This window comes from Ranitomeya variabilis, chromosome 1 (genome assembly GCF_051348905.1).
Source record: "Ranitomeya variabilis isolate aRanVar5 chromosome 1, aRanVar5.hap1, whole genome shotgun sequence".
Lineage (NCBI taxonomy): Eukaryota > Metazoa > Chordata > Amphibia > Anura > Dendrobatidae > Ranitomeya > Ranitomeya variabilis.
In genome coordinates, this window is record NC_135232.1 from 902,130,347 (window position 1) to 902,145,038 (window position 14,692).

A 14,692-nucleotide genomic window follows, 5' to 3' on the forward strand; every position below is an offset into this window, starting at 1 on the left:
CTTCTTTACAATATTTTTGATATGTTCCCCTATTCTTTTGTAGAGTGGTCTTTTAGTGTGTGCCATGTATTTTATATTGCAGGGACATTCTATGCAATATATCGCCCCTTTGGTCTGGCAGGTAATAAAGTCCTGGATGATAAATGTGTGGTTCCCATTTTTAAATTCATTTCTTCTCCTGAGGGATAATGTGCGACTAGTAGTGTTGAGCGATACCGTCCGATACTTGAAAGTATCGGTATCGGAAAGTATCGGCCGATACCGGCAAAGTATCGGATCTAATCCGATACCGATACCCGATACCAATACAAGTCAATGGGACTCAAGTATTGGACGGTATCCCTGATGGTTCCCAGGGTCTGAAGGAGAGGAAACTCTCCTTCAGGCCCTGGGATCCATATTAATGTGTAAAAGAAAGAATTAAAATAAAAAATATTGCTATACTCACCTCTCCGACGCAGCCTGGACCTTACCGAGGGAACCGGCAGCGTTCTTTGCTTAAAATGCGCGCGTTTACTGCCTTCCGTGACGTCACGGCTTGTGATTGGTCGCGTGCCGCCCATGTGGCCGCGAGCGACCAATCACAGCAAGCCGTGACGTAATTTTCAGGTCCTGAATGCCTAATTCTAGGCATTCAGGATTTGAAAATTACGTTACGGCTTGTGATTGTTCGCGTCGCGGTCACATGGGCGACGCGACCAATCACAAGCCGTGACGTCACGGGAGGCAGGAAACGCGCGCATTTTAAAATTACATCACGGCTTGTGATTGGTTGCGTGCCGCCCATGTGACCGCGACGCGACCAATCACAGCAAGCCGTGACGTAATTTTCAGGTCCTGAATGCTATACTCACCTCTCCGACGCAGCCTGGACCTTACCGAGGGAACCGGCAGCGTTCTTTGCTTAAAATGCGCGCGTTTACTGCCTTCCGTGACGTCACGGCTTGTGATTGGTTGCGTCGCCAATGTGACCGCGACGTGACCAATCACAAGCCGTAATGTAATTTTCAAATCCTGAATGCCTAGAATTAGGCATTCAGGACCTGAAAATTACGTCACGGCTTGCTGTGATTGGTCGCGTCGCGGCCACATGGGCGGCACGCGACCAATCACAAGCCGTGACGTCACGGAAGGCAGTAAACGCGCGCATTTTAAGCAAAGAACGCTGCCGGTTCCCTCGGTAAGGTCCAGGCTGCGTCGGAGAGGTGAGTATAGCAATATTTTTTATTTTAATTCTTTCTTTTACACATTAATGTTGTTTCGATACCGATACCCGATACCACAAAAGTATCGGATCTCGGTATCGGAATTCCGATACCCGCAAGTATCGGCCGATACCCGATACTTGCGGTATCGGAATGCTCAACACTAGCGACTAGTGTTGAACATTCCGATACTGCAAATATCGGGTATCGGCCGATATTCGCTGTATCGGAATTCTGATACCGAGTTCCGATATTTCTGTGATATCGGAAATCGGAATCGAAAGTCCCCACAGTGCAAAAATCACTATAATGGAGTGTGGGCGGTGCGTGGGCGGAGACTGCGTGTCTCTGTGCGGTCTGTGCGAGTGTGCGTGCCTGCCGGGGGTTCTGTGCGGCCTCTCCGGGGTCTGTATGGCCTGCCGGGGGATCTGTGCGGCCTCTCCGAGGTCTGTTCGACCTTCCGGGGGATCTGTGCGGCCTCTCCGGGGTCTGTCCGGCCTGCCGGGGGGTCTGTGCGGCCTCTCCGGGGTCTGTACGACCTGCCGGGGGGTCTGTGCAGCCTCTCCGGGGTCTGTACGGCCTGCCGGGGGGTCTGTGCGGCCTCTCCGGGGTCTGTACGGCCTGCCGGGGGGGTCTGTGCGGACTGCCGGGGGTCTTTGTGTCTGTGCAGGCATCGTCCGATGGGACTACAAGTCCCATCGGACGATGCCTGCTACACTGACAGTGATTGACACATTAGCCAATGATGGGACAGTAGTAGTCCCATCATCCGGCTAATGTGTTGAATGTAAAAAAAAAAAAAATACTCCATACATGCTACATACATACATACATGCTACATACATGCTACATACATGCTACATACATGCTACATACATGCTACATACATACATACATGCTACATACATGCTACATACATACATGCTACATACATGCTACATACTACATACATACATGCTACATACATACATTATACATACATACATACATGCTACATACATACTACATACATGCTACATACATACTATATACATACATACATGCTACATACATGCTACATACATACATGCTACATACATACATACCACATACATACTACATACATACATACATACTACATACATGCTACATACATACATGCTACATACATACATACTACATACATGCTACATACTACATACATACATGCTACATACATACTACATGCTAAATACATGCTACATACTACATACATACATACTACATACATACATGCTATATACATGCTACATACTACATATACATACATGCTACATACATAATACATGCTACATAAATGCTAGATACTACATACATACTACATACATGCTACATGCATGCTACATACATGCTACATACATACTGCATACATACATCCATACATACTACATACATGCTACATACATACTACATGCATACATACTGCATACATACATACAGTACATACATACAGACATACAGTACATTAAACATAGATTACATACTCACCATTACTTGTCATTTTGATCCTGGAAGCCAGTGTCATCTGTAAAAAATGTAAAAAAAACAAACAACCAATATACTCCCTGTCCGCAGAAATTCATGAGTGTCCCACGACGATCTCCCGTGGAGAGCAGCAGCAACAGCTGTTGCAACCGCTCTCCAGGGGCCCCAGTAACACAATGACGGGAGGAAGGTATCCTTCCCCCACTGTATTCCTCCGCCGCTGTAAAAAAAAAAGTCCCTAGTCTCACTTTATGGCATTGCTGGCTGACAAATTTTCCCAGGCAGCAATTGCCATAAAGTGACACTTTGAACTCAAGTAACCTCAGTGATGCACTGCAGGAGCCATTGTCTGCTGTCAGTGTGTCACTGAGGGTCCTATAGAGCAGTGACATCACCCGATGTCACTGTTCTATAGGGGAGATCGTCGTGGGACACTCGTTATTAATTGGACTACGGCGGACAGGTAGTATACGGTTTATTATTTTAAGTTTTTTGCAGGCGCTGAAGTATGGTAAGTATGGTGAAATGAAGAATATTAAAATACTTTTTCCTAATGTGTGTGTGTTTTATTAACCCTTTTCTTCCTATTGGATTAATAACGGATAGGCGTCTTATTGACGCCTCTCCGTTATTAACCCTGGCTTAATGTCACCTTACAATAGCAAGGTGACATTAACCCCTTATTACCCCATATCCCACCGCTACACGGGAGTGGGAAGAGAGGGGCTAAGTGCCGGAATTGGCGCATCTTACAGATGCGCCATTTCTGGGGCGGCTGCGGACTGGTATTTGTAGCCGGGGGGGGGACAATATCCATGGCCCCTCTCTAGGCTATGAATATAAGCCCGCAGCTGTCTGCGTAGCCTTTCTGGCTATAAAATATAGGGGAACCCCACGTCATTTTTTGGGGGGGTCCCCCTATTTTAATAGCCAGTAAAGGCTACGCAGACAGCTGCGGGCTGATATTCATAGCAGGCTACAAATATTGGCCCCCGGCTGTCGGCTTTCCCCCTCTGGGGCAGAAAATTGCGCGGGAGCCCACGCCGTTTTTTTCTGTTTTTTTTTTTAAATTCAACGCTCATAAAGGCCTCTTTCACACTTGCGTCGGTACGGGTCCGTTGCTATGCGTCGGGCTGACGTACCGACGCACGTTCTGAAATTTGTACACGACGTGGGCAGCGGATGCAGTTTTTCAACGCATCCGCTGCCCATTCTGAAGTGCGGGGAGGAGGGGGCAGAGTTTCTGCTGTGCATGCGCGGTAGAAAATGGCGGATGCGAAGGACAAAAAAAAGTTCACTTGAACGTTTTTTCGTGCGGATGGTCCGACAAAACACGACGGATCCATTGCACGACGGACGTGACTTGTGGCCTTCCGTCGCGATCCGTCGCTAATACAAGTCTATTTCCATTTTTTTCCACCGGATCCGTGTTTTACCGCAGGATTCGTTTTTTTCTACCAGATCCATTTTTTTCCGCCGGATCTGTTTTTTCTCGTTGTATTAGCGCCGGATTGCGCCTGATGGCCACACGTTTCATCCGTTTTTTTGCCGGATCCGTCAAAAAAGCTGTTTCTGCCTGACGGATAACACAAACAGAGGAACGTTTTTTTCTGTCCTGCGAAAACACGCACAGAGACGGATCCGGCAAAAAACGTATGAAACTGAGATGTGAAATGATGAATCCGGCCTCTGAATCTGTTTTTTCATGCATGTTTCTATTCAAATCATGCACATTTTCCGTTTATTTTTTTTCCAAAAACCGCATCAAAACCTGCATCAAAGCTTGCATCAAAACTGCACCAAAAACTGCATCAAAACTGCACCAAAAACTGCACCAAAAACTGCGTCAAAAACCGCACAAAAATCCTGCATCAAAAAAAGCACCAAAAAGCTACATCAAAAACAGCACCAAAAACTGCATCAAAAACCGCACCACAAACCTGCACCAAAAACTGCACCAAAAACTGCATCAAAAACCACACCAAAAACCTGCACCAAAAACTGCATCAAAACTGCACCAAAAACTGCATCGAAAATGACGTGGGGTCCCCCTATATTTTATAGCCAGAAAGGCTACGCAGACAGCTGCAGGCCAATATTCATAGCCTAGAGAGGGGCCATGGATATTGGCCCCCCCGGCTACAAATACCAGTCCGCAGCCGCCCCGGAAATGGCGCATCTGTAAGATGCGCCAATTCCGGCACTTAGCCCCTCTCTTCCCACTCCCGTGTAGTGGTGGGATATGGGGTAATAAGGGGTTAACGTCACCTTGCTATTGTAAGGTGACATTAAGCCGGGTTAATAACGGAGAGGCGTCAATAAGACGCCTATCCGTTATTAATCCAATAGGAAGAAAAGGGTTAATAAAACACGCACACATTAGGAAAAAGTATTTTAATATTCTTAATTTCACCATACTTACCATACTTCAGCGCCTGCAAAAAACATAAAATAATAAACCGTATACTACCTGTCCGCCGTAGTCCAATTAATAACGAGTGTCCCACAACGATCTCCCCTATAGAACAGTGACATCGGGTGATGTCACTGCTCTATAGGACCCTCAGTGACACACTGACAGCAGACAATGGCTCCTGCAGTGCATCACTGAGGTTACCTGAGTTCAAAGTGTCACTTTATGGCAATTGCTGCCTGGGAAAATTTCTCAGCCAGCAATGCCATAAAGTGAGACTAGGGACTTTTTTTTTTTTACAGCGGAGGAGGAATACAGTGGCAGAAGGATACCTTCCTCCTGTCATTGTGTTCCTGGGGCCCCTGGAGAGTGGTTGCAACAGCTGTTGCTGCTGCTCTCCACGGGAGATCGTCGTGGGACACTCGTGGATTTCTGCAGACAGGGAGTATATTGGTTGTTTGTTTTTTTCACATTTTTTACAGATGTCACCGGCTTCGGGGATCAAAATGACAAGTAATGGTGAGTATGTAATCTATGTTTAATGTACTGTATGTCTGTATGTATGTACTGTATGTATGTATGTATGCAGTATGTATGCATGTAGTATGTACGGAGCATGTATGTAGTATGTATGGATGTATGTAGTATGTATGTATGTATGTATGCAGTATGTATGTAGCATGTATGTATGTAGCATGTATGTAGTATGTATGTATGTAGCATGTATGTAGCATGTATGTAGCAGGTAGCATGTATGTAGCATGTATGTATGTAGTATGTATGTATGTAGCATGTATGTAGCATGTATGTATGTAGAATGTATGTATGTATGTAGCATGTATGTAGTATGTAGCATGTATGTGTGTAGTATGTAGCATGTATGTATGTAGCATGTATGTATGTAGTATGTAGCATGTATGTATGTAGCATGTATGTATGTATGTAGCATGTATGTATGTATGTAGAATGTATGTATGTAGCATGTATGTATGTAGCATGTATGTATGTATGTAGCATGTATGGAGTATTTTTTTTTTTCATTCAACACATTAGCCGGATGATGGGACTACTACTGTCCCATCATTGGCTAATGTGTCAATCACTGTCAGTGTAGCAGGCATAGCCCGATGGGACTTGCCCGCACTGAGACCCCCCACGCCGCAGAGACCCCCCCATGCCGCAGAGACCCCCCCACACCGCAGAGACACCCCCCACGCCGCAGAGACACCCCTCTCACCGCACAGAGACCCCCCACGCCGCATCAAGCCCCGGCACGCCGCATAGAGCCTGGGCAGCCCAGATACAGTGCCGCATAGAATTAGATCCCTGGCAGGCCCGCACAGACCCCGCCCGCACACACAGACACTCACAGTGTCCGCCCACGCACCGCCCACACTCTTCCCCCCTCCAGAACAGCATATACGAGGACAGAAAGGGCTGATTTACGTTCCGATATTTGTGTCCCATTCACTTGTATTGGTATCGGGTATCGGTATCGGCGATATCCGATATTTTTTGGATATCGGCCGATCCAATCCGATACCGATACTTTTGAATATCGGAAGGTATCGCTCAACACTATGTGCGACACATTTTACACTTTTTGCATGGGGCGAACCCCCTAATTTCAGTGTAAGATGTTATGAAGTTGTTCTTTGTACAGTAGGGGCTTCTAGATTTCCAATATTTTGTGCTTTTCTAAAAATAAAATGAGGCTGGTCCGGTTGTAACTCTCCTTGTGCATCTTATATCCTTCCACAACACCGTTTGAAATATTTTAAATAACTTATTATAACCTATATCCCTAGGCAACAGGTGGTAGTAGCCAATCAAAGTAGGCAGCTGGGCGGTTATTTAGTATCAAGCACCGGTGCATTATTCTTTATAGAATTTTTGTAAATGGTTTGTCTCAGAGCAAGCAATGATGCCATATAGCAAGGGTAATCTATCAAGGTCAGATCACTGATGGTACAATTGCTTTGACACCTTTTGATTGCTTGAGCAAAGGTGGCGGCTTCCCTAGGAAAGTGTATAGTTTTCTCATTAGTCAGTTGGCAACAAAATGGTCTCAAATGAATAGTCATGAGACAACACCTTTAATATCAGACGTAATTATATTGTATTTATTGTATTAATATTTCACGGAACTTCTGTAAGTTCACAGTACATTGTAGGTAATCTGTAAATTATGGTAAATAGAGATATTTTACAGGCCATCCTTTCGGCATAGCAGTATTTGAAGATCACATATGGTTGACTGATTGGCTGCAGCCATCTATAATAAGAATGAACAAGAAGAAAGCAAATGTCTGGATCCGTGTACAGGGCGATATGAGGAGGCCTTCAGCACTTGTGGTCGTACACCCTTTGGCCAAGCTAGGTACTCTTTATCAATATATATGAATATTTTCTTTTGTTTAAATAAATATTTGCTCCTAAAATTGTAATCAAATGAAAATAAAAAAAATGAAATACATGTAAGGATAGATGCTTGGATTGCCCTGTTTATTCATGTATCTAAGAGATGATGGAGAGCCAAACATAACACCCCAAAAAAGAGATGTACTCAGCTTTTTTCCTCCTTTTCCAAAAAGCCACAAAATTAAAAAAACAAATAAGCAAAATCCCCAAACCAACAGATTGGCCAAGTGTAATGGCACAACATGTGTGCAAGGCTGGCAGCTTTTAACAAAGCTTCCATGGACCAGCTTTACACAAACCATTCTATTTTGCACTTCCAGGGGAGCCATAGCCTTCACCCTTTACACACTATACAGGGATCTGGACTTATAAAGGGCCTCCTAGGTTGTGTCGATGAAGCAAGCTGACAGAGAATAGTCCTAAGGAGAAGGAAGAGGAGTATTTAATCTATGTTATATGATAGCTGCAGGGCATTATGAGGAAGCCCATCTCTGCCTGTCGTCATTAACCCGCTCTTGGTCTCTTCAGCAGTGTGAGAAATACAATAAGGCATTTTTTTTATTTGCACAAATCAAACAGCAAACAGTTGTAGGGACCAGCAAATTTTAGAAAATTCAACGTGAATTCAGTTAGCTGTGGATATCGCCTATCATCTCTAGTTTAAAATTAAAAAGCACATTTATTGGTTGTCAGTTAAAAACAAGTAATTTAAACATACGAAAACTAGAGACACAAAAATAAACTGATGTTCACTTTTTCACTTCCATGCTATTGTTGTACTATCTCATCAGTTCTGTGCCTTTGTTGTACACTCACCTTTGTGCTTCACATATCCATACTGCATACTTTCATATCTTTATTCCTTCATTCATCCCCACTATTCTGCTGGGTGGCCAGTCTATGATCTATGTACCCTTTTTTTTCCTATCTTGGGAATCACTGTATAATCTCATGCTCATTCGATGGGTTTTGATCACATTATCTTCGTTCATATCTTCTTTCTGATGCTTGTGTCACATGACTGCAACGTTAGATAACATGTCACACATGACTAGATGGAGTCCTTTTGCGCAAGTGCCTTTGTTACTGATGGAGGTCACATCTTCTGGCCAGTCGTTAGATCAGGATGAATGTATTTATTAAAGTGAGCCTGTCACCAGTTTTTTCGTGTATGAACAAAAACTACCACCTTCATCAGCACCTGTGCTACATTCCAGAAAATTGTATATATCCCCTGGTTTCCCCTGTATACCACCTAAAAAGCCTTTTGAATTGCTTCTCCACTGTATGCAAATTCAGACAGTCCTGTCTGATGGGCGTCATTGCGACAGCATCTGTCCCTCTTCTCAATCACAATGTCGCCCATCAAACCGGACCATCCAGATTTGCATACAGTGCAGGAGCAATTCAAAAGGTATTTTGAAGGGTAGTGATGAAGGTGGTGGTGTTTGTTCATACACGTAAAACCTAATGACAGGTTCCCTTTAAGCTCTGGCAGGCAGAATGTTGGCTCAGTGGTTAGCAATGTTGTTGTTCAGCACTGGAGTCCTGGATTTAAATCCCACCAAGGACAACATCTGCAAGTAATTTGTGTGGGTTTCATCCTGGAACTTTAGTTTCCTTACACACTCCAATGACTGATAGGTAATTTATTTGGTGCACACAAAACAGCATAAAACCATACATTAAAATTCAAAGCTACCTTGTGTCAGTAACAATAAGGATGACTTAAGCCGAACAAAGTATTAGTAGGTTGAATATCACATCTCTTGCCTAAACTTCCGAAACCATCGCTGGGCATCTGATCTAGTCATCCCATTGTTTTCTAAATTTAGCAATTGATCCCTTTTGATATAGACCGTTTTTACCATCAGAATTGTATTATTCAAGCACTTCCTTATTTCATCCTCATCAGAGGTAATGATAGGGGTTCAGAATGGGGGGGGGGGGGGGAGGACGAATCATCTGAGTGGGCTCCTATCCAGTAATCCTGATTACAAATACAGTTGTGCACCCTAACTTTGGGTAGAGGGAAACCTGAGCAAATGAAAATGCTGACAATATAGCGATAGAGCTTATAAGAGATTACAGTACATTTATAGATAGTAACTTACAGATGGCGTTCTTTCTGATGGAGTTGCTCCCTTTCCCCATCTTCTTTTCCACCATGGCCCAGACCGACATGTCGACTTCTCCTGCTAGGACTCATCTGCAACGATTACAACAAAGTCACATTTGACTTCTCCCATCTCTGGCACTGTCACCATCTATTCCTAACCTGCACAAACTCCTCATCCTACTGTCACCCCAATACTGAGCCGCTGCTGCCATATGTTCCCCTATTACTGCGCATGCTGCTTAACACAATAACATGGCTCTTTTCACTGCCCCACATAACAATGCACCTAACAAACTAAAATGCTTCCTTTGTGCCCTCTATATGGTAAAATTTCCCCCTATAAAATATGAATGCCCCATGCAAGTGCCTTAGAAAACAGTGTCCACATTTTGCCCCTAGAAAGTAATAATGACCCTTGTGCATCTTTGATGGTCACAGTATCCTGTGTGCCCCTATAGCAATAATACTTCTTAAGTGCCCACTTAACATTTTATAATGTCCCCTGAATACTCTCATATACAACCCCCTACACACAGTCCCCTGAGTCCCCTCATCTACAACTCCGCTATACACAGCATGATGAGGCAAAGCTCTCCTATACACAGTATGATGGGTCTACAGCTCTCCTGTACTCAGTATGATGGACGCACAGCTCCTCTATACACAGTATGATGGGCCCACAGCTCCCCTATACACAGTATGATGGACTAACAGCTTCTCTGCATGCAGTATGATGGGCCGACAGCTCCCGTGTATGCAGTATGATGATTCCACAGCTCCCCTATATACAGTATGAGCTCAAAACTCTCCTGTACACAGTATGATGGCCCACAGCTTCCCTATACACAGCATAATGCCCCGACAGCTCCCCTATACACAGTATGCTATCCCCACAGCTCCTCTATACATAGTATGATAGACCAACAGCTCCCCTATGCACAGTGTGATGGGCCTTCAGCTTCCCGTTATACAGTATGATGGGCCCACAGCTACCCTATAAACAGTATCATAGACCAACAGCTCCCCTATAAACAGTATGATGATCCCTCCCCTTTGCACAGTACGATGGACCCACAGCTCTGCTATATACATTATGATGGGCACTCAGCTCTGCTATACACAGTATGAGGACCAACAGCTCCCCTATGTACAGTATAATGCCCCAACAGCTCATCTATACATAGTATGCTGTGCCCACAGCTTCCCTATACACAGTATGATAGATCAACAGCTCCCTTATACACAGTATCATGGGCCCTCAGCTTCCATTTACACAGTATGATAGGCCCACAGCTACGCTATACATTATGATAGACCAACAGCTTCCCTATACACAGTATGATGCTCCCACAGCTTCACTATACACAGTATGATGTCCCCACTGCTCCATCAAAACACAATATAATTGTCACCACAGTGTCCCCCCACTGTATAATTAGCTCCCACATTGTATAATTGACCCACAATAGCTTCCACGCTGTATAATAGCCCGACATTAATAATAATAATCTTTATTTTTATATAGCGCTAACATATTCCGCAGCGCTTTACAGTTTGCACACATTATCATCACTGTCCCCGATGGGGCTCACAATCTAAATTCCCTATCAGTACGTCTTTGGTATGTGGGAAGAAACCGGAGAACCCGGAGGAAACCCACGCAAACACGGGGAGAACATACAAACTCCTTGCAGATGTTGTCCAAGGTGGGATTAGAACCCAGGACCCCAGTGCTGCATTAGCTCTCACGCTGCATAATGGCCGATATTTAAGTCCCCACACTGTATAACGTTCGCACATTAGCTCCTATGCTGTAAATGGCTTTTCACAATACAGCTGTCGGGTGACCTGGGACCAGGGGCTCCTTTCCTGTCCATGACACTAGGGGGCTCCCTAGCTTGCCCTATTCCCTGGGATACTTCTGAAGGTGTATGAACTCTGACCTGTATAATGGCCCCACATTAGCTCCCACTCAGTATAATGGCCGCACATTAGCTCTCACGCTGTATTATGGCTGTACATTAGCTCCCACTCTGTATAATGCTGCCACATTAGCTCTCACTCTGTATAATGGACTCATATAAGCTCCCTCTTTATAATGGTCACACATTAGCTCCCACATGGTATTATGGCCCCACATTAGCTACCATTCTGTATATCGGCCGCACATTAGCTCTTACTCTGTATAATGCCCCCACATTAGCTTCCGCTCTGTATTATGGCCCAATATAAGCTCTCCCTCTGTATAATGGCAGCATATTTGCTCCCACACTGTATAATGGCCCCACATTAACTCACAAACTGATTAACCCCTTAACCCCCGGAGGTATTTTCGTTTTTGCTTTTTCATTTTTTGCTCTTCCTTCTTCCCAGAACCATATCTTTTTTGTTTTTGAGTCAAAATGGCCATCTGAGGGCTTGTTTTTTGCGGGACGAGTTGTACTTGTGAACAACACCATTGGTTTTAACATGCCATGTACTGGAAAACAGGAAAAAAATTCAAAGTGCGGTGAAATTGCACAAAAAGTGCAATCCCACAGTTGTTTTTTTTACGATGTTCACTAAATGCAAAAACTGACCTGCCATTATGATTCTCAAGCTCATTGCGAGTTCATAGACACCAAAGATGTCTAGGTTCTTTTTTTATCTAAATGGTGAAAAAAAAATTCCAAAGTTTGTTAAAAAAAAAAAAAAAATTGTGCCATTTTCTGATACCCTTAGCGTAGCCATTTTTCGTGATCCTTTTTTGCGTGAGGGCTTATAATTTGCGAGCCGTACTGACTTTTAATGATACCATTTTGGTGCAGATACGATCTTTTGATCACCCGTTATTGCATTTTAATGCAATGTTGTGGCGACCAAAAAAATGTAATTCTGGCGTTTTTACTTTTTTTCTTGTTATGCCGTTTAGCGATCAGGTTATTATTTTTTTATATTGATAGATCAGGTGATTCTGAACATGGCGATATCAAATATGTGTATGTTTGAATTTTTTTATTGTTTTATATTGAATGGGGCGAAAGGGGGGTGATATGAACTTTTATATTTTTTAAAAAAAATATTTTTAGAAACATTTTTTTTACTTTTGGCATGCTTCAATAGTCTCCATGGTAAACTAGAAGCTGTCATAACCTGATCAGCTCTGCTACATACAGGTGATGATCAGGTCGCCTGTTTGTAGCCGAATTGCTCACTTGCTATAAGAATCGACCACTGGGCTGGAGACCTTTGGTTGTCATGCCAACCCATCGTCGACCCGCGGTCATGTGACATGGGCACCTCCACAATGTATAAGGGCTCTCCATAGCCGTTCCTACAAAGTATGAGGGGGGCCCCATATTCTATGATGCCCTCACAGTTACACAAGTTTTGAGCAAAATAAAAAAACATCATATACTCACCTAATCCACAATCCTGTCAAGTCTTCTGGCAAAGCGTAAGTGGACCAATGCACTGTCATCTCGCCAACTTGTGTCCCGATGTGGCGTAATGACGTCATTGTGCCAGAACTCTGATGTCCTGTGTGTGCACCGGAGTCTTGGCCAGATCTGTTGGAGAGTGGTAGTGCAGAGAGAACATGTCTCCCCACAGTACCGGAGAGCTTAACTATAGTAGCGTGCTGCACATGCCGATCTAGTTAACATGGGCCCTGGGACAGCAGCATCCTGTGACCCCCTGGTAGCTACTCTACTGATCCTCATCCATAGAGGGAGTAACATTCGCCAACGTTTAGCTATACTTTTCCTAGTCTGGTATAGTATTTTAGCTATGGCTAGATGCACCGGAGCGGTATCCCCCACTAGACCCAAAACACAAGATTTAAGACCAAAGGGGATCTTAATACATCTAACAGTGCTCTCCCATAGTCCAAGTAGAGTGCATGCCCAAAACATATGGATCAAGTCAGCTCCTTCTTTTCCTTATGTAGGACAGCAATCGTTTACTCTGAGACCCATTTTACATAAAACTGGTAGGGTTCTATAGACCCTATGTACCAGAAACAGAAATTGATACATTTCCAACTGTTTCCGATACATCATTCTATTCTTCAGACAATATACAGTGCATGTAAAACTTTTGGCACCCCTGGTCAAAATTACTGTTAGTGTGAAGTTAAGCAAGTTGAAGGTGAAATGATTTATAAAAGGCCTAAAGTTAAAGATGACACATTTCCTTTGTATTTTAGGTCCCCAAAAAATATATTGTCATTTTTTACATTTTAGAAATTACAAAAAAGAAAATGTGCCAATTTAAAAGTTTGGGCACCCTTGGAGATTTATGTGCTCAGATAACTTTGAGCAAGGTTTCAGACCTTAATAAGCTTGTTAGGGTTATGGCTTGTTCACCATCATTGCTAGGAAAGGCCAGGTGATGCAAATGCCCCAGCTTTATAAAAACCCAACCTTCTCTAACCTTGTGCCAAAAAAATAGCAGTCATTGGTTCTTCTAAGCAGCTGCCTAGCACTCTGAAAATGAAAATGTTGGAGGCCCACAAAGCAGGAGAAGGGTATAAGAAGATAACAAAGCTTTTCAAGTTGCCATTTCCTAAATTAAAATGTAATTAAGAAATGGCAGGTAACAGGAATTATGGAGGTCAAGATAAGGTCTGGAAGACCAAGCAAAATTTCACTGCTCATAGGATTGCTAGAGAGGCAAATCAGAACCCTTCACTTGACTTGATCTTTTGAAAAATGTAGCAGACTCTGGAGTTGTGGAGTTGTTTTTACAGTTTCTGATCCGTTCTTTTTCTTTCCTGTTTATTGTTTCATATATCAAATGTTGTGACTGACATTTAATGAATGAACATCAGTTTGACTTTGTGTTGATATGTATGGTACATATGTTGTTTTTAACTGACATCTAATGAAAGTTTTTTTTTTTTAATTTGTATATACTTTGGTCCTGCGTTATTTGTTTATTTGTCTTCAACATATAAGTATAGTAAAACCCATATTTTAACCCCTTCCCGACCTTTGACGCATACGCTGCGTCATGAAAGTCTGTGCCAATCCGACCTATGACGCAGCGTAT

The 14,692-nt window shown here is 43.4% G+C and overlaps 1 protein-coding gene across 6 annotated transcripts in view; it reads left to right on the forward strand.

Annotated features, from left to right (window-relative positions):
* The window catches only part of EGF (epidermal growth factor), a 236,617-nt gene that overhangs the window by 122,474 nt on the left and 99,451 nt on the right, over positions 1 to 14,692 (forward strand). For all 6 annotated transcript variants that reach the window (XM_077278954.1, XM_077278944.1, XM_077278948.1 and 3 more), the window contains one exon: positions 7,334 to 7,501. In XM_077278954.1, the coding sequence (XP_077135069.1) occupies positions 7,334 to 7,501 (168 nt within the window). The remainder of the gene's footprint in view (positions 1 to 7,333; positions 7,502 to 14,692) is intronic.